The sequence below is a fragment of the Eublepharis macularius genome, chromosome 7, assembly GCF_028583425.1.
Source record: "Eublepharis macularius isolate TG4126 chromosome 7, MPM_Emac_v1.0, whole genome shotgun sequence".
NCBI classification, from domain to species: Eukaryota; Metazoa; Chordata; class Lepidosauria; order Squamata; family Eublepharidae; genus Eublepharis; species Eublepharis macularius.
Genome location: NC_072796.1, coordinates 124,700,791 through 124,721,834, shown reverse-complemented (window position 1 = coordinate 124,721,834; position 21,044 = coordinate 124,700,791). Strand labels below are relative to the sequence as shown.

At 43.9% G+C, this 21,044-nt stretch overlaps 1 protein-coding gene across 1 annotated transcript in view; it reads left to right on the top strand.

The window, feature by feature from the left end:
- HAS2 (hyaluronan synthase 2) overlaps window positions 1–16,638 on the top strand; it is a 31,064-nt gene extending 14,426 nt beyond the window's left edge. The window contains exons 2-4 of the mRNA XM_054985114.1: window positions 6,084–6,710; window positions 13,778–13,879; window positions 14,965–16,638. Of these exons, the coding sequence (XP_054841089.1) occupies window positions 6,084–6,710; window positions 13,778–13,879; window positions 14,965–15,894 (1,659 nt within the window). The 3' untranslated portion in view covers window positions 15,895–16,638. The remainder of the gene's footprint in view (window positions 1–6,083; window positions 6,711–13,777; window positions 13,880–14,964) is intronic.
- Window positions 16,639–21,044: the final 4,406 nt, after the last annotated feature.

The window sequence follows — 21,044 nt, the reverse complement described above, 5'->3', positions numbered from 1 at the left end:
AAGGCTGTAAGTTTTCAGACAGAAATGTAAACATTTGATGCGCTCTGTATGGCTGTGGTTAAGAAGTAACTCTTTTTCCCAGACTTTGAAAGGGATGGTCCTTCAGCTTATATGATGTCAGAGGGTGTAGTTCTAAAATCAGACGTAGCCAACAGATGGTGTGCTGAAAATTATCAGCATACATATGGACCTAGATAAATACAAGGAAAATATGAATAATGGGAAAGGGAGAGAGTTTGAAGATCACTTTGGCTACAATATCAGAGGCTTCTGTTCAAGGATACATTGAAGGCCGTTCAATCCTGCGCACAGCTGCAAGCAATAAGTCCCATGTTTCATTGTGAGATGTCTGAATAGGTTCAGTAAGGAACAGGGTTACCCTGAGCGTATTATCCCAAGATATCTCAAGGTTGCAATCCTATGCACAATTACTTGGGACTTACTTCAGAGTAAACATGCCTAGGATCAAGTTGCCACAGGCATTCTTAGAGACGCAGCCCAGAATCTTTGCAACGTGGCAAAGAATGCCGTGGTGCAATTCTTAGATTGCTCATGGCCATATGTCACTGGACAGCGTATCCTGTTCGCACTGCAAAGGATGCTGGGATGCAGCTCTCAGGCTGCACTCTGCTTTGCTGGCTTCTTAAAAATAATTGGGTTGCGTGAGCAGTTTGGTTGCTTGTGCAGTCACAGTCGCAGATTAGTATCTGATACTGGTTAGGGAACATGACTGTAACCAGAAAAAATGCTGGTTCATTTATTCTGACTGTATTCTGGTGGCAATTTAGGCTTAAGATCCCACCCCTTGTTCTTTCACAAAATGGAGCAAAATTGTACATAGAAACAGATGCAGCTTAACCAGCGTTGCCAGGAACAAGCAACCAGTAGGGGACAGGGGGAGACCACGGGGGATGGGACTTGCATGCTGCCCTCACCAATGAGGTGGTCATGTTGCCAGTGTGGACATCTCTTTGAGATTATTCCCCTGGAACACCTGCATCTGTGGTCAGCTCTTTGGTTTTACATCTCAATGAACAAGAAGCGTAGTGATCTTAGCCCTTTCCAGATGTTACATTGAAACATGTGAGGAGCATCCCAAATGCACATAGATACACCAGATAATGCCGTTGTCTGTTAACCATTGATTTTTAAGAATTCTGGTTCCCATGTACCAAAGCTGTGCAAAATACACAAGTTTGCCCCTATTCAGACATCATGGAGACTGCGTGTATTGGAGAATTGTGGGCTGTGTGGACTCCTGTTATGCATAATTGTCAGGTTTCTGGTATGCATGGATGTAACCCAGGGGTGGGGAATGTCCAGCCCACAGGCCATATATGCCCCATGAAGTCATTTGGACTGGCCCGCGGAGAGAGATGAGCGGCAGAGCTGCTGGCGAACGGTGGTGCTGCGGGCGAACACAGTGGGCAGATCTCCCAATCCCCCCCCCTGCTCCCACTTACCCACTTGGCGTGGGGTGCGCTCCCTGGGGCACCCCCTCCTCGAGGGGTGTACTCCCGCACCACAAAAGCAGGCGGTGGTGGCAGTGAAAGCAGGCCGCTCTCACGGCTGCTGCCTGCTATTGCCAGCGCTGCCTGCTACCACTGCCGAGAGCAACCCGCAGCACTGGCGAAAGCTGCCTGTGCCGCCACAGTGAGAGCAAGCAGCAGCAGCAGCAGGGGGCACTGGTGCTAGAGCTGCTGCCGCTGCTGCTGCCACTGCCGCAAGCAGGCCACAGCGGTGGCAGCAGGGAGAAAGCGGACACAAGTGCCCTTTCTCCTGCATGCTTGACGTCGCTCCCAGAATTGATGTCATCATGCATGCTGCATGATGATGTCATTTTCCAGAGCGATGTCATGTGCACGGGAGAAAGGGCGCTCCCCGCATGGGACAGAACATAAACTTGGCTCTCGGCAGAAAAAAGGTTCCCCACCCCTGATGTAACCTCCGAAAAGGGACCTTATGTGTTCGATATGCAAGCAGAGAGCAAAACAAAATCCCTTTGCTTAAAAATGGGATTGGGAGTTTTCTCCTGATAACATTACTAGTTTCCATAGATTTAATTAACAGAGTCTAATGTTCAGGAAGTCTTGGTTCCAACATTGTACCAAATTTCATTCTAGTGTCATAATGGCAAAGGAACAGATTGTATAGCAAGAGGGCTACTAGTAAATGCCTACTGGGAGAGTCAAACTAAAGACTTATAATGCATTCTATTTTTAAAAAATCACAGACAAAATTACAGTACTTTGATCTTCAGAATGTCGTACTTTTTTCACAATTTACTCTTGCATTTATCCATGATAAAAGAGTAAATCTAGCATTTTGCTGAATGTTGCTCTCCTCCTTGATGAAACGAAGAATTATCATTTTTTTTGCACTGTTTAGTCTCTGTATCCATGAAAAGACCCCCCACCCACCCACCCCTTTTACACTTTGTTCATTATTATGGTGTCTCAGCATCTTAAACTCTTGTTAGATCTTGCAGTCTTGTTAGATCATGCATAACTCGGAGTTTAGTATTATGAAGATTCCTGAGACAGCCAAGCTAAGAATGCCAGAGGTTGTCAGATTCTCTTTCAAGTCCTGAAAAGAGTCAGAGACTGACTCTATACATCGTCTGTCACCTCTCCCTCCCTACCCCAAATCCTTCTAATATTAGTATAAGGCGAGAGGAATGCCGCAACTCCCAAAGCTGGTTTGCCACTTTAACACTTTATCGGCGAGTTCAGGCTTGAAGTGGAGGCGGTGTCATGCAGTGACTGTCAGAATGAGATGCCATCTGGGAGGTCCTCAGTTCAAATTTTGCCTCAGCTCACTGGAAAGCCTTAGACAAACCTCTCAATCTCAGCCCCCCCTCCCCTTGCAATATGGGAATAATACTGACCTACCTCACAGGGCTGTATGTGTGACAGCAGAAAGTGCATGAAGAGATCTGAACACTGTATCCAGGGTGCCACATGAATGCTAATTAATATGCTCTACCATGCCTAGTGTGTGTGCGTGTAGAGTGCTATCAAGTCACAGCTGAATTATAGTGACCCCGTTCAGTTTTCAAGGCAAGAAACGAACAGAGGTGGTTTCCCGTTGCCTGCCTGTGCATAGGAAACCTAGACTTCCTTCGTGGTCTCCCATCCAAGTAACAACCGGAGCTGACTCTGCTTAGCTTCTGAGATCTGAAGAGATCAGGCTAGTCTCGGCCATCCAGGTCAGGGCACCATTCCTAATAGTTACTAGTTTGTGTGATTGTAAAGTCATAACTGACTTATGGTGACCCTAGCAAGGAGCTTTCAAGGCAAGTGAGAAGCAGAGGTGGGTTTGCCATTGCCTTCCTCTGCAGAGTCTTCCTTGGTGGTCTCCCATCCACGTACCAACCCTGCTTAGCTTCCAAGATCTGACAAGATCGGACTATACCATGCTGCCTTCCCTCCCCTTAGTAATTTTACTTATATATAAAATTCAGACAATTTTAATGAACGTAAAGAAACCCCGCCCCCGGGTACTGTTTTTCCAATATGTAATACAGTACCTCTTTGCTGCATTTGAAATATATAAAGTGTTTTGTGCATGTAAGTATTACAATGACCCCAGGGTTATTGTCTTCATGCTGCAGGTTGGGTGATGCTTGGGTGAGAGAACAGGGGGCTGACTTAATGGCACCTAATGAGTTTGTGGTTAGATTCTTTTCTGAATGCCTTGGTCCTTCAGTCTGGTTTCATGTCCCATGGTCACCCCTGTGGGTAAACTACATCAGGAAATGGCCTAGGAAGTATATTATTGCTGGTTCCTCTGTACTGCTCATAAGCTGTTGTAGATAATGGAACTGGTCTCCTTCTGTAGTGCCTTGCTGAAAGGTACTGTTTTGTAGTGGTTCGTGGTCTTACCAGTAGCCATAGTGACTAAATGGAACCTCCATCTTTGGAGGCAGTAAACCTTTGAATCCCAGTGCTAGGAGGCAACACTGGGGGAAGGCCTTGGCCTCTATGCCCTGTTGTTGGCCCTCCATAGTAACTGGTTGGCTACTGTGGGTGACTGAATGCTGGCCTAGATGGGCCATTGGTTTGATCTAGCAAGGCTTTTATGTTCTTCCATTCCTGGTAGGTAAATTAATAAAGGTGGCACTGGCAAAATCCCTCTAGTGGTCTTTGTCTTGCAACTGAATCCCTCTTTTGTTCTTAAAATCGACTCCCCTCACACCTCGCTTTCTACATAATTGTAGCTGATCCAAGTTTAAGCATAACAGCTGCTACTGTTGAAATTAATTTGGCCCTGAAATGATCTTTGGATGCTCTCAAGTCAACTTCTGCTATCAGTAGGAGCTCTCCCAGGTCCTGAAGCATCTTATTCTAACCAATAACCTATAATGGGCTCTGCTGTTTGAAAATTGTCTTGTCTTGTCTCGTCTAATTGTGAAACCTTATCTCAGAATGACTAGGGGCCAGTTTAAGAGGCAGTTAAGATTACACTGACACCTAATCATGACTAGAGTTGCTGAGAACTGCCACAGGCCATTATGTCTGAGTCCATCCAGGCATCACCCACACTTTATTTAAGCTCCCCTTAAATTCTGAAGAGCACAACAAGATGCTCGTTTAGAACAACTATGGAGTTACTGTTCCCCCAATAGTATCTTGTCTGATTTTATAAACCCCTGGAATTTTGTACTCTCAGCACCCCTGGCCATGATGTGTGAGGGCAGAGTTTAATACATTCATTCATTTCGAATACTTTTCTCCTCCTTTTTTTATCCCACTCTGGGAACTCAAAGCAATTTACAAAACGAAACAAACATAAAGATACAATTTACAAAAATATACACTCAACAGCTCCCCATATGCATGCTTCAAGCTGATAATAAGCCGCAAAGATGTCCCAAGCTGGTAAAGGTCCCACCAGGATAACATACAGAAGATGATAGGCTGCAGGCCACAGGTTAAGAGCTAAGAATGGTAATTTAAGGATAAATAGGACCACTTTTGATTAATTGCTAGAATAGTACATTTTATACTAATCATTCGAAGCATTGTCATCTTTTGGTTGATAAGTAACTTGATTTACCTTGCCATTTTAAGATTTTGGTTTGAGCAATGTAAAATGTAGTGGTTAAAAAAAAATTCCTCACCACTGTCTTGGAGAGGAACTCAGCAACCTTCAGAACTAGATCCAGGGTTTCAGCCTACTTGCTTCTTCTCTGCAGCTGCTTTCAATTGTCCGCGAAATGTATCGCATATGACCCAGGCTATGCTGACCGCAGAACACAATGCAATGGCAAGCACTGGGGAGTTGTTCATAAAATAAACCCAGATTATCTGAAGAACGTGTACTTGCATAGAACGAATGTTGAGGAACAGCATATCAGATGGGAAATCGAGGGCGAGAGACAGTAGAAGCAGTCCTAAGAAGGAAGTCTCACTTTATTCAATGGGGCTTATTCCTAGGAAAGGATAACAGCTAGTGACCTGTATTTTTTTTGCAAAAATTTTAGCTTCACATTCTAGAGCTTTGGGATCAGCCATGGCTCTCTGCCATATGGAGGGACCCTGATGTCTATGGTTGAGTCCATAGCAAAGCAGGCACTAAAACCTGGTAATGGATCAGTGTAGATCAAATAAGAGTAAGTAATGCTTGCAAAATAATGAAGTTTATTGACAAATGGCAACACATTACAAGCTTGAATAACCTCTGCCAGCAAGAGAAGAGCTCTTCAGCAAGAGCTAAACTACCATGCTTTTGCAGCGGATTGTCTTTTGAACTAAATATCAGCAGTAGAGCCAGCTTTTCCTACCTCAAAACTTGCTTAATCTGTCCCGTTTCTAATGATCAGTGGTTAACGGGTGTTGACATTCTATATAAATTGGGCAGAGGTCTAACTAGTAGCCACATGAATTTTTGCACACACGTTGGCCATGATTTGATAGCTCCTTGTGTTCCAACCCAAAGCCCTTTCTCCCCTTTCAAAATCTGGTTTGTTGAAGTGCTTGCAAGTGTGTCTCGGGGCTTCAGCCTCCTCCCCATGCTCCTTACACACTGGTGCACCAAATTATGATTACTGCAGTTACCATGAGACTGTCTTTCTGTTGCAGATGCATTGCGAGAGATTTATATGTATCTTGAGAATACTTGGAACCACGCTGTTTGGGGTGTCCCTTCTGCTCGGAATCTCAGCTGCTTACATTGTGGGGTACCAGTTTATCCAAACGGACAACTATTATTTCTCCTTTGGACTCTACGGTGCTATCCTGGCATCACACCTCATCATCCAAAGCCTGTTTGCCTTTCTTGAACACCGGAAAATGAAACGCTCTCTCGAGACGCCAATCAAGCTGAACAAAACAGTGGCCCTTTGCATTGCTGCCTACCAAGAGGACCCGGACTACTTAAGGAAATGTTTACTTTCAGTAAAAAGGCTCACCTATCCTGGAATTAAGGTGATTATGGTGATCGACGGGAATTCGGAAGACGATGTTTACATGATGGACATTTTTAGCGAAATCATGGGTAGGGATAAATCTGCCACTTACATCTGGAGGAATAACTTTCACCAGAAAGGTCCCGAGGAGACAGAAGAGTCCCACCGAGATAGCATGCAACATGTCACTCAGCTGGTCCTGTCCAACAAAAGTGTTTGCATCATGCAAAAATGGGGCGGAAAAAGAGAAGTAATGTACACAGCGTTCAAAGCACTGGGGAGAAGCGTGGATTATGTGCAGGTAGGTATTCAAAGCCCTCCTGCGCTGCCAAGTCAAACATACTCTCCAAAGAAAGCACGTCTTGTACATTTTGTGCCGGGTGTTGCATGCCCCATCCCGGTCGTTCTATGAACAGAGTGCCCCTTTTACTCTCTGCTTGAAAACAGCAGGGCCATTGAAAAGCTATCCCTTCTTAAACAGTTAACTCTGTCAGGTGGACACAATGATGTGTCACATGTGTGCAGGGATGGAACCTGCTGTCTCTGCTGCATAATTAATTTTTTTGTAATTCGTTAAGGGTTTCTCTCCCTCCAAGATATAATTAATTTGGAAATCGGTATGGAGCCCAGTTTCATTACAGATCAGTATTGCTGCATCATCATTGATAGTATCAATCTACCTTCCGCTGCAGCCTCTGCTACTTACAAATATTCTGCAAGAGCAGAAAAGGTAGCCGGGTGGGCCAAATCTGTAACATTCAGATTTGGTATTTCTGGTGATCTTGCAGGAATTTCCTAGGCTTTGGCTGTGCTGATCCCATTGTTAGTGCATGCTAGATCCTCCAGATTCCAAAGGGGGCCAATCAGTTTTGAATCCCAATATGGTCTTCTAAGGCATGGTCCAGAATGAAATCATAGGGTTTGAAGGGACCACTAGGGTCATCTAGTCTGTTGTTAATAATTGACAGAGCCTTCGGGGAGGCAAAGAGGAAATTAACAAACCTCTGAGGAGCAATCTTTGCCGGCTCTGTAGAGAGAGGTGAAATTCAAACTATACTTCCCAGCTTACATTGCATCGCCTTTCACACGAGCGTCCTCGTGTAATTCGTCTCGTGTAGTTTAGCTCCTAATGGGGCACCAAGAGGGAGAGATATAGATTCCATGTCTTGCTTATAAACTGTCCAGGTGAAACTGGTTAGCCAGTGTGGGAAATGGGATGCTAAACTAGATGGATTGAACCAGCAAAGCTAGGTCCTAAGGACTTACACTGTTTTCCAAAGGTATAGTCTAAATCAGAGGTCACCCAACACCGCAGCAAAGATCACTCCTCAGAGGGTTTGTTAATGCCTTTGGCTCTGTCTTTTTAAACTACTCTTCCTGGCTAGCACTGCAGCTCCCTTCACTTGAGTATCCTCATGTAAGAGGTCTCATGTACTGAGACTCTAAGAAGCAGGATCTAGAATACAGCCCATCGGACAAGGGAGGGGATGCTGTCAAATGGACCAGGGGAAAACTAGGCGGGAGAACCCAGAGCTATCTTGTTTTTCTGTTGGCGGCACTCTTAGAGATATGGATGAATCTCCCGTGCTAAAAACTTGCAACTATCACATCAGGAGATTGGTGTGTTAACATTATACAAAGGAGCTCTATGCTAGGGTTGTGTAATGTGTCCTCCCATATTTACAATCAGTACCGCTTATCAAAAATGGCTTCTTTTGTTGTTTTTTAAAAACAACATCTAAAAACTTTGCCAGATGTAAGCTGGGATTCAAGGCCATTATTCATCTTGTGAAAAGCTTGGAGGCCCCTGTATGCAAACGTGCACTCTTCTCCTCAAAGAGTATCTCAAAGGATTGGCAGAGTCTGCAGAAATGGAGGGTTTTTAAAGCCCTATAAAAACTTGTTAAGAAGCGGGGAGGGGAAGAGGGCTGGGTGGGGAGTAGGGAGGGGGGGACGCGCTTCGAAATACAAACAAGAAAGATCCTTCAGCCATCGTTTACAGCTGCATTACCTCATTCAAGGCAAAAGCTTGGCCTTTAAAACCTCTATGACACCGTTCACTTAAAAATGAATTAGGCAGGGCCCACTTCTCCATTTCCAAAGTACAAGCTGCAGGCAAGGATTATTTACCAGCTGTGCGGAATCTGGCAGACATTTCCTCCCCCCCACACACACACACTATTCTGAAGTCTCCCTGCCCCCCTTCTTTTTTCAAAAGATTACACAAAGAATTACTTCTTGGTCGTGCAAGTGAGTTGTGAAACGCTCTTGTTAGGTAGTCGTAGGCCTCAGAGGACGAAAGCTGCTAAGGGGGTAAAAAGTTAAAAGTAAAAGGAGCATTTCTCATACAGTTGAAATGGGGCAAATCTGTCACAATTCAGCTTTGGCTTTGCGTTATTTTTCCCCTCTCATGACTGGAGAGCAATCATAGAGCATGTGCTTTGCACCCAGCAGGCCCCAGGTTCAATCCCTGGCAGTTCCACATGAAGGAATAACGTATCAGTACATGTGCAGCACGCCCCCCCCCAGTAGAACAAATAGTGTCCCCAGAAGCTGTTTTAGGGAGGAAATGGTGCTGGGGAGGGGGAAACTGAATTCCTTTCTCTCCCTGCACCACATTCCTGGTCCGAATCAGGATCCTGCATGCTTGGGAAATGAATTCTGTTGCACCTGATGTGTGAGTGTTGGAATCAAAATCAGGTTGGGGAAATCTAGACCCTACACATTACAAATTGCCCCAAATTACAAGTTTGGCCCAAAGATATCTAGATATGCTCATATCCATCATTTTGCATTCTGTGTCCCCCATTTGCTGAGTCATAGAATGCGTGCTTTGAAGCAGAAAATCTTGGATTCAGTCCCTGCAACTGCCAGTTAAAGGACCAAAGATCTGACTCAGCCTACGACAGCTTACCTGTGTTTCACCCTAGAGATAAAGTGAAACTCCCAGAGAGTTCTGTCTGGCACCCAACTGTCAGAGTCTTCCGCAAACCCTGTAGGGTTTGTAGAGTTTCTCATGCCCGAGGGAGATAGCTGCTGCAAACAAAAGCTTTTCTTGCAGACCCCGTAAGAGTACGGGTGAATATCCCGATGTTTTCTGAGGGTAAAAAATTAGACAAGATGCTGAAAGAACATGGACAGGATCTCCAGCATGGGTTTAGCTGCTAAAAAGCAGCCACAGGGCTCTCTGATTTAGATCAAAGGGGAAGAGGGGATGTCATTTCCCGTTGTCATTTCCTGACCTCAAATGACCCCCACGAGCTTTTTTTGTTCGTTGTATGTTTCTCCCCAAAGGGGGGCGGATAGCAGCTTGGAGGGCATTTGAAGTTGGGAAAACAGTGCAAGGGGCAATTAAACCTCTTCTTCCCATGCCAGAGCCCCACCCTGCTGCTATTTAGTAATGAAGACACACAAGGGACCCAATCACAGATCTTTCAATGGCTGCTTCAGTTTGGCCTTGAGATACAGCTCCCCCCTCCCCCCCCCAATTTCTTTACCGCATAAAATAGGCTTTCTTGTATGTGGATTCTCTAATGGACCATCATATTTCTTTTGCCTTGCAATGGTTCCCACACTCTAAGCCGGGACAGAGGTCTTCTCCCATGTGGATTCTCTCTTGAGATATTCAAAAGTTCTCTTCATTCTTAACATCCCCCCACCCTATCCATAGCATGAGGATGGCTTCTCTCTGTGGATTCTCTAGTGGGCTTTTAAACACAGCTTTTTCCTAGAAGTCCTCCCATAATCCAGTAGATAGATCTTTTTCAGCATCTTGATTAAAGTTTGACAGGGGGCAACAGGAGCATCACAGATTTGCTTAGGAGGCTACCATTTGGCTACCCTGTTCTTCGAAACATGTGTTATTGATAACCGTTCATTGGCAAACTATATTTTACCCATGTGCCAGGGGTTTTCTCCCCTCTAATGGCCCTCCAAGCAGCCTAAGGGAGCCATTTTTGATTGGGGGGGGGACCAGTCAGGGTACTGGGAAACCAGTTTGGTGAATCCTGCCTCCTAGCATCACCGAGCCTTGATTCATAGTCTCCCTTCCCCAGTGTTTGCTTAGTCAGTTCAGACTGCCACACGTGAAGTTCCAGTCATGGAACTCTGACATCATGTGATAATACAGCTCTAAGGGCCAAACTACGAGTGACGAATGACGCAGGTTGGACACTTGCCAGCTTCCCTCAAGTTTTGATGGGAAATGTAGGCAGCTTGGCAGAATGTTGGACAAGTGACAGTTGAAAAGTCCATTGGACAGCAGTCGGAGAGCCAAGCTGCAAGACCAGGTTGCCTACATTTCCCATCAAAACTTGAGGGAAGCTGACAAGTGTCCAACCTGTGTCATTCGTCACTTGTAGACTGCCAGCATTTGTCCAAGTGATCACTGGATAATAGGAAGTTCTAGATTGCTGGCACTCAAGCAAGATTTTCCATGGATATCCTGACCAAATAAGTAAGAGATGTTCCCTATGCAATCCGCAGTCCACCAACATGGTTGCTGCCAAATGAAATAGTTCCATGGGGAAATGGCTCCCATGTAGCTGCAGCTGTGTGTGTAAAGACAGCCTGCATTTCATTGTGGTTAGAGTATTGGACTAGGAACTGGGAGACCCCGGTTCGAATCTCCATTCTTTCATGGAATCTTGCTGGGTGACCTTGGGTCAGTCACAGCTCTCTCAGCCCCACCCACCTCACAGGATGATTGTTGTGAGGACAATAATAACATACTCTGTAAACCACTCTGAGTGGGTGTTAAGTTGTCCTGAGGGGCAGTATATAAATCAAATGTCATTATGTTATTACAAAGAGCATCAGGCTGAAATAAGGGGAAGCGAACCACCGAAAGGTTCAAGCTTCTCTCTTTAGAGGGTCCCAGCTCATTGTCAGTGATAAGGAGCTATCCAACTTTAAAAGACATCTGTGTGAAAACTACTCTAGTCATTATCTATAATTAGCTTTCCAGTGCTTCATGTAGAAATTTGTCTTGGTCCTGTTATCTGAGGTTATGTGGATAATTTTTAGGGCCAAATCATGTTACGAAAGCCTCATGCACCCATATGTCTATCCCGAATCCTGTCTGTCAGATATACTCAAGGAGTTCCTTGCCCTAAACTTAATTCCCATGTGCCTGTGGGGTCACTTTGGATCAAGACGCTCCAAGTCTTCCTCCTTGTGTCCTTTTCCTGATCTGAAATGGCCCTGGGGAGCTGCTATTTGTCCTGTTGGGGGCTGGATCCTGGATGCGGGGGACAGGGGGCAAGAAGCATCTGATACAAATTGGTTTCTGGTCCATAAAAACTTGTTAGAATAAAATGTAGATCAAGATGGGGAGTTGTGTTCGTCTGTAGCAGTAGAAAAAAGCAACAATCCAGTAACACCTATAAGACGAACAAAATTTGTGGTAGGGTGTGAGCTTTTGTGAGTCACAGCTCACTTCTGAAGAATTTCCTTACAGTGAAATCCTAAGCAGAATTATTCCAATCTAAGCGCATTGATTTCAATGGGCTTAGACTGGTGTGACTCTACTTAGGATTTCATTGTTAGTCTTATAGGTGCTACTCAGGGCTTTTTTCTGGGAAAAGAGGTGGTGGAACTCAGTGGGTTGCCCTCAGAGAAAATGGTCACATGGTTGGTGGCCCCGCCCCCTGATCTCCAGACAAAAGGGAGTTTAGATTGCCCTCCGCGCTGCTCAGCGGCGTGTAGGGCAATCTAAACTCCCCTTTGTCTGGAGATCAGGGGGCGGGGCCACCAACCATGTGACCATTTTCAAGAGGTTCCGGGACTCCGTTCCCCCGCGTTCCCCCTGAAAAAAAGCCCTGGTGCTACTAGACCTACTAGACTCTTATAGTCTTATAGGTGCTACTGGGCTCTTGCTCTTTTCTAGAATAAAATGTGTTTGTCTTTAAGGTGCCGCACAAGACTCCTGCTTCTTTCTGAAGACGAATGTTCACCCTATAATACATTTCACAGATGCAATTCATGGAATCAAAAGTCACTTAAACACTATTAGATGATTGTAATAATAGCAAATAATACATAGAGAAATGCTCAGAGCTAAGAATAGGAGCAAGGGATCATGAAAACCAAGCCTCTGTTAACATTTTAACATTTAGCAGTTGCAGAACCCCATGAAATGTATATTCAAAGAGATGTGGAGGCCAAATTGGCTTCTGAAATCCAACATACACATCTCACATGAATGGCAAAACTTTCAGTGAATAAAAGGGCTATCGTGTTTCTTCCCAGACCCTTGGCCAATTTTATAAGCATCTTTAGGTTCGCTTGTCATTCATCCCCCCTCTCAAAACAGTGGGAAACTGGAGGCATCAAACGCATCCGGTTTCCTCCTGTCAAATGGGAACAGGAGAAGTGCAGAACACCTGCAAAAAGTTGTGTTTTTTGCACACACACACACACTTCCCAGTGTCCCATTCCTTTTTCAAATAAGTCAACCCAATGTGCTAACAGAATAAATACAGCTGATTCTGGGAACAGACTTTCATTATAGCCTGATTGCTTCTATGACTGCTGTTTCATTTAAGCAAATGCCGACTCGTTTGATACAAATACTCTTTCATAAGAAGTCACAATACAAATTAGAAGGAAACGGTAGGTTGGGGTTTTTTTTTACATGAAGCAGTGGTGGCTATACCAAAAGCAAACAAATATTAAAGTGGCGGATTTGAATTCTAAACTGGGCAAACACATATGTTTTAACATTTGCAGCACACAGCTCAGCTTTGAAAGTGAATGAGGATCTGTTGCGCTGCCTTTCAAAAAGAAAGCTGAGAATCAGAACCTCCATACCTAGTTTTCAGCCACTACCAATGATTTCCCCCCCAGAAGAGCCAGTGTGTGCTGTAGGGGTTAGTGGATCATAAAATCATATAGACCTGGAAGGGACCTATAGGGTCATCTAGTCCAACCTTTGCACAATGCAGGAAATTCACAACTACCTCCCTTCACACCCCCAGTTCACCCTGCTCCATGCTCCATACCATGTCAGAATGGGAAGACCCAGGTTCAAACCCCCTCTTTGCCATGGACGCATGCTGGGCAGCTGTAGGAGGCCAGTCACACACTTTATCCTGGCCTACCTCACAGGTTTGTTGTGAGGATAAAAATGGAGGAGTGTAATCTACTTTGGGTCTCCTTTGAAGAAAAAGGTGAGGTATAAATAAAGTGCGAGTAAATAACTGAACGGAAGTCATGCATTTGCTCTGAATTTCAATAATTGTGATTCTCGTGTAATTTTTCATTTATTAAAAAAATCAGCAACAGATCATCAATATCTTTGATCACTTGATTGCTTCTCATTTTACTTGTCAACAATCCCAACTCTGCTATCTTTTTTCTTATGGACAGGTGTGCGATTCTGATACAATGCTTGATCCAGCCTCATCCGTGGAAATGGTAAAGGTTTTGGAAGAAGATCCAATGGTTGGTGGTGTTGGGGGAGACGTACAGGTGAATATAACATTAGATCTTACACCAAAAAACTGCTCCTGTGCATAGAACCACTTCAATTACAGTTTCCTAAGAGCATTGGGCAGACCAACAACTTTGTCTGTGCATTGCAGAACAAAATAACAAACACCCCAAAACACTCATCTGGTGCTGCACATTATGACATTTCTTTCTGTGTAAGGAATTATCATGTGTGAACCAGTTCTTTTGCTAATAGGAATCATCTAAATTAGTTATGCTGCCGAGACTTATTTTATAAAGGGATTGGACAAAACTCTACCCAGTAATCAGTAGATGCCTCAAACTGTGTGAATTACATTATTGCTGATTCTAGTTTATATGAGATATCGCCAGTATATCTAAAAGAGCTACTGTAGCCTAGTGGTTAAGTGGTTAGGCTGCAAATCAATGCTCTGTTGGTTCAAATCCACTACTGCTGTGAGCTCAGCCAATGGCCTTGAGTAAGCCACTCCTCTCAGCCCCAGATCCCCAGCTGTACTGTAGGAACTTTGTACTGTGAGACACTAATCTATATAGAGAACAATATATAAGCTCAGTTATTATTAATTTTCACCATAGCCCCATCTGCAGATACTTAAATCCACAGATTGGGGCCGAATTGACAGAAGGGTGATTTTTTTTGTTCTAAACTCCCCCCTCCCCCCAATTTGTAGAAAAATCTGAATCCAAAAAGGAGGAGCAGAAATAGATTTTATTTATTTATTTATGTCATTTATAGTCTGCCTTTCTCACTGAGACCTCAAGGCGGATTACACAGTGCGAGATCAGTACAGTCAATATCAAGGATAGAGCAGTTCTCTGTGCTTGGGTAGACAACCGAGAGCCTTCTCCTCCATCACTGGTTGCTGGAGACAAGGTGGGGGATGAGAGGAGCCTTGAGTACTGTTTTTATTAGAAAAGGAGGAGAGAAATCCCTAAAAATGTAGATGGATGGATGGATGGATGGATGGATGGATGGATGGATGGATGGATGGATGGATATTTTGTGTTACCCTTTTTCTTAAAACCAATCTTATTCTTAGGAACTAATTTTAAAATTTCCTTTCCACTGTTGCTACTTGTAGATACTGAACAAGTACGACTCGTGGATCTCCTTTCTCAGCAGCGTGAGATACTGGATGGCATTTAATATTGAAAGGGCATGCCAGTCCTACTTCGGCTGTGTACAGTGCATCAGTGGACCTTTGGGGATGTACAGGAACTCCTTACTCCACGAATTTGTTGAAGACTGGTACAATCAAGAGTTCATGGGATCTCAGTGTAGCTTTGGAGATGACCGGCATCTCACCAATCGTGTCCTGAGCCTTGGCTATGCAACAAAATACACGGCTCGATCCAAGTGCCTTACCGAAACACCAATAGAATATCTCAGGTGGTTGAACCAACAGACCCGTTGGAGTAAGTCCTATTTCCGAGAGTGGCTGTACAATGCAATGTGGTTCCACAAGCATCATTTGTGGATGACTTACGAGGCAGTCATCACTGGCTTCTTCCCGTTTTTTCTCATCGCCACCGTCATTCAGCTTTTCTATCGAGGGAAGCTGTGGAACATCCTCCTGTTCTTATTGACAGTTCAGCTTGTGGGTCTTATAAAGTCTTCTTTTGCTAGCTGCCTTAGAGGGAATGTGGTCATGGTGTTTATGTCCCTTTACTCAGTGTTGTACATGTCAAGTTTACTTCCGGCCAAGATGTTTGCAATAGCCACAATAAACAAGGCAGGGTGGGGCACATCGGGCAGAAAAACCATTGTGGTCAACTTCATAGGACTTATCCCAGTGTCCATTTGGTTTACAATCCTCTTAGGTGGGGTTATTTTCACAATCTACAAGGAATCCAAAAAGCCATTTTCTGAATCGAAACAGACAGTGTTAATCATCGGCACAATCCTCTACGCATGCTACTGGGTGATGCTGTTGACTTTGTACTTAGTTCTAATCACCAAATGTGGCCGGAGGAAGAAAGAACAACAGTATGATATGGTGCTTGATGTATGATTCGACCACTGTGTCTTTTTTTTTGCTGCCCATGGGAAGTTTTCCAGGTGACCTGACGAACCTTCTAGCAATTGTGGCACTGAATTAGATCTCGTCAAAGGAAAAGGATCACTGCTGCTGGGACTTGAACATTAACCATTTCATGACCATGCCAAAGCAAAAACAAGGGAAAAAATTAAAATGTGATTGTGCCTTTTGGGGGGGGGGGGAATTTACATGGATTCAACCCATTCTTGTGGGTGGTCTCTGATGATGCACTTTCTTCTGTTGTGCATACACCCAAAAGTGTTAATGTCCTATATACCTCATTGGCCATGCTCATGTGGATGGACGTGGAAGAAACAGACTCGAGCAAACGATTTGGCAACCTCTTGCAACCTAATTTATGAACTTCTCATTGTTCTGTGATTTTTTTTCTAGGAAGGTTGTATGTGTTTGTGTGAGTCTGTGTTTGTGTGTGTGTGTGTTTATGCATTAGGCTGCCAAATGTAATTCCAAAGTCAAATTTTTATGAGGTTTGATGGCTAAGTTGTATTTTTATAATTGTAATTATTTGTCTTTGTTTACTTTTTACACCATTTTTTAAAAATAAATTCTCATATTTTATATTTTATATTTCTGCCAAAAAGTACACACCTCCCTCCCCCGCCACTCTTACATTTTCTTGTCTTTTCTAAATAGGCTTGGAAGAATTCCTCTTTTTTCGAAACAAAAACACCCCCTCAACAACCCCACAATGTGAAAACGGACGCTGATTTGATATTATTTTTTAATTTTCTCACAATGGAAAAGAATAAAGTGTCTTTCTGTACTTTTAAACTGATGAATGGTTATTTCTGTGAAAGCATTTAAAATGTGCGCTTTTGGTTTTAGTTTGATTGGAGAACACCTGAAGCCGTTGCTGGTTTTCAGAGAGAAACCCCATTAAGGGCACAAACAGCACGATCCTCATGGACGTTTTTGTGCACTGACCCTGTCAAAGTGAATGAGAAACAGCGCGTAGGTGTATGTGCTCAGCTCCCAGTCATTCCAGTGCTCAGAAGAACTTCTATGGGGATTGTTTCCATAAAGGCCAAAGGGTTAGATATGTGCAATCTCCCCACCCCTTCAAGAAATCTGAGGGAACATAAACTCTGGCAGACTGCGTACATCTGAGAATTAAAAATATGCTATAATCGCCATTATTTGAAGAACCTTGGTGTTTTCAGTTTTTGTGACGAGTCACTCAGTATTCATCTTTAAAAAAAAATCAGTTGACCTCCCTTTTGGTTTACCAATTTCCAGGTAAGCCCTGGAGTTCTCCTAGAATAAAGCTGATCTCCAGACAACAGAGATCAGTTCTGGAGGTAATGGCTGCTTTGGAGGGTAGACGCTATGGGCACTGCATCTCTGCTGAGTTCCTTCCCTTATTCAATCTCTGCTCTCCTCAAGTTCTGCCCCCGCCCCCAAATCTCCAGAAATTTCCCAATCCAGAGCGGGCAACCCTTCTTCCCTTCCCCCTTGAATACTTTTGTTAGAGTGAAACATATGGTTTCCATTTTTCAAACCCCGTGAATTTGGGCGAAATCCGGTATGCATTGCAAATCCCTGGGAAACGGGAGGCGTGGGATTTCAAATCCCTGGGAAACTGGATGCATAGATTTCATTGGGTGCAAAATGTCCCCTTTAGGCCTACTTCTCATTCAACAGATTTGAGGAGATTACTACAAGTTATTCCTGTGATTGTGAAGACCACAGCTGGGGATTCCCGGCTGCAGGTGTTTCCCGCCACCACTCAGCTGGGCAGCAAAAAAATTGCAGCAAAATGGGGGGGGGGGTTTACAAGCAGCAAAATGGGGGCGGGGGAATGATGCACCAACATCACTCTCCTTGCACCTAGATGTGACGTCGGCCTGTTGCTGGGAATACTCTAGCATTTGGGAAAAACTTTATAGTTAAACTATAGAGTTTTGCTCAAGTGCTAGAGCATCTGCAGCAAAACACTGATATCACTTCCAGGTGCACAGGGAGTGATGTCAGCCTGTTTCCCGCAACATCATTATGTTGCCAGTGAACTGCTGCCCCCCAACCTGAGTAAGCCTCCTGCCATTTGCCAGCCTTGTCCTGGCCGCCCTAGCTAAGCCCAATGCTTACATTCTAAAAAGAAGAGGTCCTAGACTTCTGCCTTACCAGATGTTCGGAGCTTAACTTAATATTGCAGCCTAACTGTACAGTACTCCTATCATAGTAGGAGTGCTACAATCAATGTTATAGCAGGAGTATCTTGGCTGCAAAGTTAGGTTTCCACATTTAGTCCAGTAGATAGGCCAGTTCTTTGTGTGCGTGGCACTGAAGCAAAAGGAGAAAACTTTGCAAGGGGTGAGGGACTCCACGTGTGTGTACGACTGGTGCTTGAAGAAAATTGGTAATGTAGAGGTCTAATGACAAAATGCTTGCACCACATAACTTCTACCATTAAGGTAATTTCAGGTAGGTAGCCATATGGGTCTGCAGTAGAACAGAAGGATTTGAGTCCAGTGGAACCTTAGAGACCAACAAGATTTTCAGGCTATCAGTTTTCAAGAGTCAAAGCGCCCTTCTTCTTTTAAGATATCTGCTTGTCTTTCCAAATACAGAGCTAACTTGTCAGAGCCCTCTTGCACTTCGCAGACATATGGCAAGAAGTAGGTCTACACTGGTAGCCCACATGGCTGCAGGCGAATGCAGCTTTAGAGATGGTAAAATACTTTAAATAGAGAAGGACTCGAGAGGAATCAAAAGGAAAGCGTAACATGTTAACAGCTAAATGGGCAGATGCTTTATGAGAGCTCAAAATTGGCAATACAACTAAATAGGGCATTAAACGGCACAACTGCGCAACAGCAATGCCAAAAAAAATCTTTGGCAGCCTAGAACAAGGAGCAGGATTTCAGAAGGAGACGAGGGAGAAGAAAAGTCCTGTTGGCCAGAATGGTAATATCTTGGCTTCTGGAGAGGATTTAGGTATATATAACATACTGGGAATTACTACAACTCTGTGCTATAGTAACACATTTCATCTCCATTGCCTGCTGACACCGTTTGGCAGACAGGTTGTCTATTTATATGTATATGCCAAAATGTATTTTTCATCATGGCCATTTCCTCACGTCCTTAAAAATGCGACATGCTCCCAAAACGCTGTCGGCTTTTTCATGCGAGAAGCCGACAGCATTCCAGGAGCGTGCCGCAATGTTAAGGATGTGAGGAAACGGCCATGACAACAGGTAAATATGAATATTTGGGGCCCAGATCCTGCAGAGCCAAAGAGAAGTAGCACTGCAGCGCAATCCTAAGCAAACTTAGCCTTCTAACTCTATTGAAGTCAACATGCTTAGAAAAGTGTAACTCTAGGACTGCGCTGTTAATCCTTAAGAGGAGTGAAAGGCGTGGTAACATATACAAATCTATGGGCTTTTGGATGCTTGCATTAAAACCACTGTGGTCAATCAGAAGTCCAATTGATATTTTAAAAGAAATATCTGGGGAGTCTCTTTACTTTCTTAGAATGCAGAAATGAGTTAGACATACCTACTGTGGAATGTGTGGCACACCTACTACCATTTACTCTCTGAAGAAGTGGGGATAACACCTTTGCTTGTATACTCATTTTGACGTATGTTCACAACTCGGAAAAAAAAATCGATCCCTTTTGGTGACCAAATGGATCAGCGTTAAACTTTAGAAATCAAAAGACACAAATTGGAAAAAAAGAAACTTGACTTTGCCTTTGAACTATTTATATTGTATAAGTTAAAGCTTTGGGGATAATCATGTCCAAGCGTCAAATGAAATCCCTGCATTCTATACAAGATTGAATCAATTGCCTGTATTTATTCTAGCAATTATTCAATGCATTTCAATATAGGTTGTTTAGTACAATTGTTACTTTCATAAATAAAATATTTTTTTTATAAGATTGGGAGCATTTTGTGTTCTTTCCTGAAAAGCCCTATGTTGTTTTGCTTTGTCAAAAAAAGAAACGTTATGCAGCCAGGAAGATCTGTGCTTAGAAGCAGGTTCTGCACAGACAACTGATAGGAATGCACACCTGGAATGCATTCCCAGTTGTATTACTATATTCACCTGGGAATAGTCACTGATAGATCAGTGATTCCCCAACACGGCCCTGTAGACACCATGGTGCCATTGCCTACCACTGGGTTTCCATCTTCCCGAAAGCAAAGAGCCAATCCTGGCTTTCCTCACTGGAGCAGGAGTTGCTCCAAGAAAAAAGTAAGAGGAATCAGCTTCTTTAAAGCAGGTAGGGACCATTTTAAAAGAGCTGCCTTCTCATCATAGGAGGAGTGGAGGACACCTGGCTTGGAATCTCCCAACACTCTGGCATTGGTCACAGCCTTCATATCAGCCATTTGTGGCTGGCTGCTCCCTTCCCATCTTGGTACCCAATTTATGATGGCAGCCACTATCTGGATTGCAAAATCCAAAAGAACTCACAAGCTCCACAAGGTTGGGCCTTTAGTTGCTGCACACAATCATTCGAACATGGGAAGCTTACCTTATGTTTATAGAAGTAAGACCATTGGTCCGTGCAACTCACTATTAACAGCCAGTGTGGTGTTGTGGTTAGAGTATCAGACTAGGATCTGAGAGACCAGGGTTCGAACCCTCAGTCTGCCATGGAAGCACGCTGATTGATCATGGACCAGTCACCTTTTTTCAGCCTAACTTACCTCACAGAGTTATTATAAGGATAACATACATGGGAGAACCAGCTGTACTGCCCTGAGCACCTTGTAAGGATGCTGGGGTGTGAATATAATACAGTTTAGACAGATGTGCAGGGATAGTTTCAGTACAAATTCATTTGGGGTGACACAATGTTGAAAATATTGTGCTGTAAACTGAGAACTGCATCACTGTCCATACCGTCCAGGACTGGTCTTAAGCAAACCAGCATGCAAGTCTGGTCTTAAGCAAGCATGACCAGTAGTAAGCAAGCTAGCAACAAGGGCATCAATTATAAGAGCATTTGCATTTTGTCTTTATTCTAGAGCAGAAGTTCATAGGGATAAAAAGAGGTTCCTCCAGACACTGACTAGGCACTGACTTGCTTAGCTTCATCCAAGCAGCTGCATCATATGCTTTTCAGATCTAGTGTTTCCAACAGG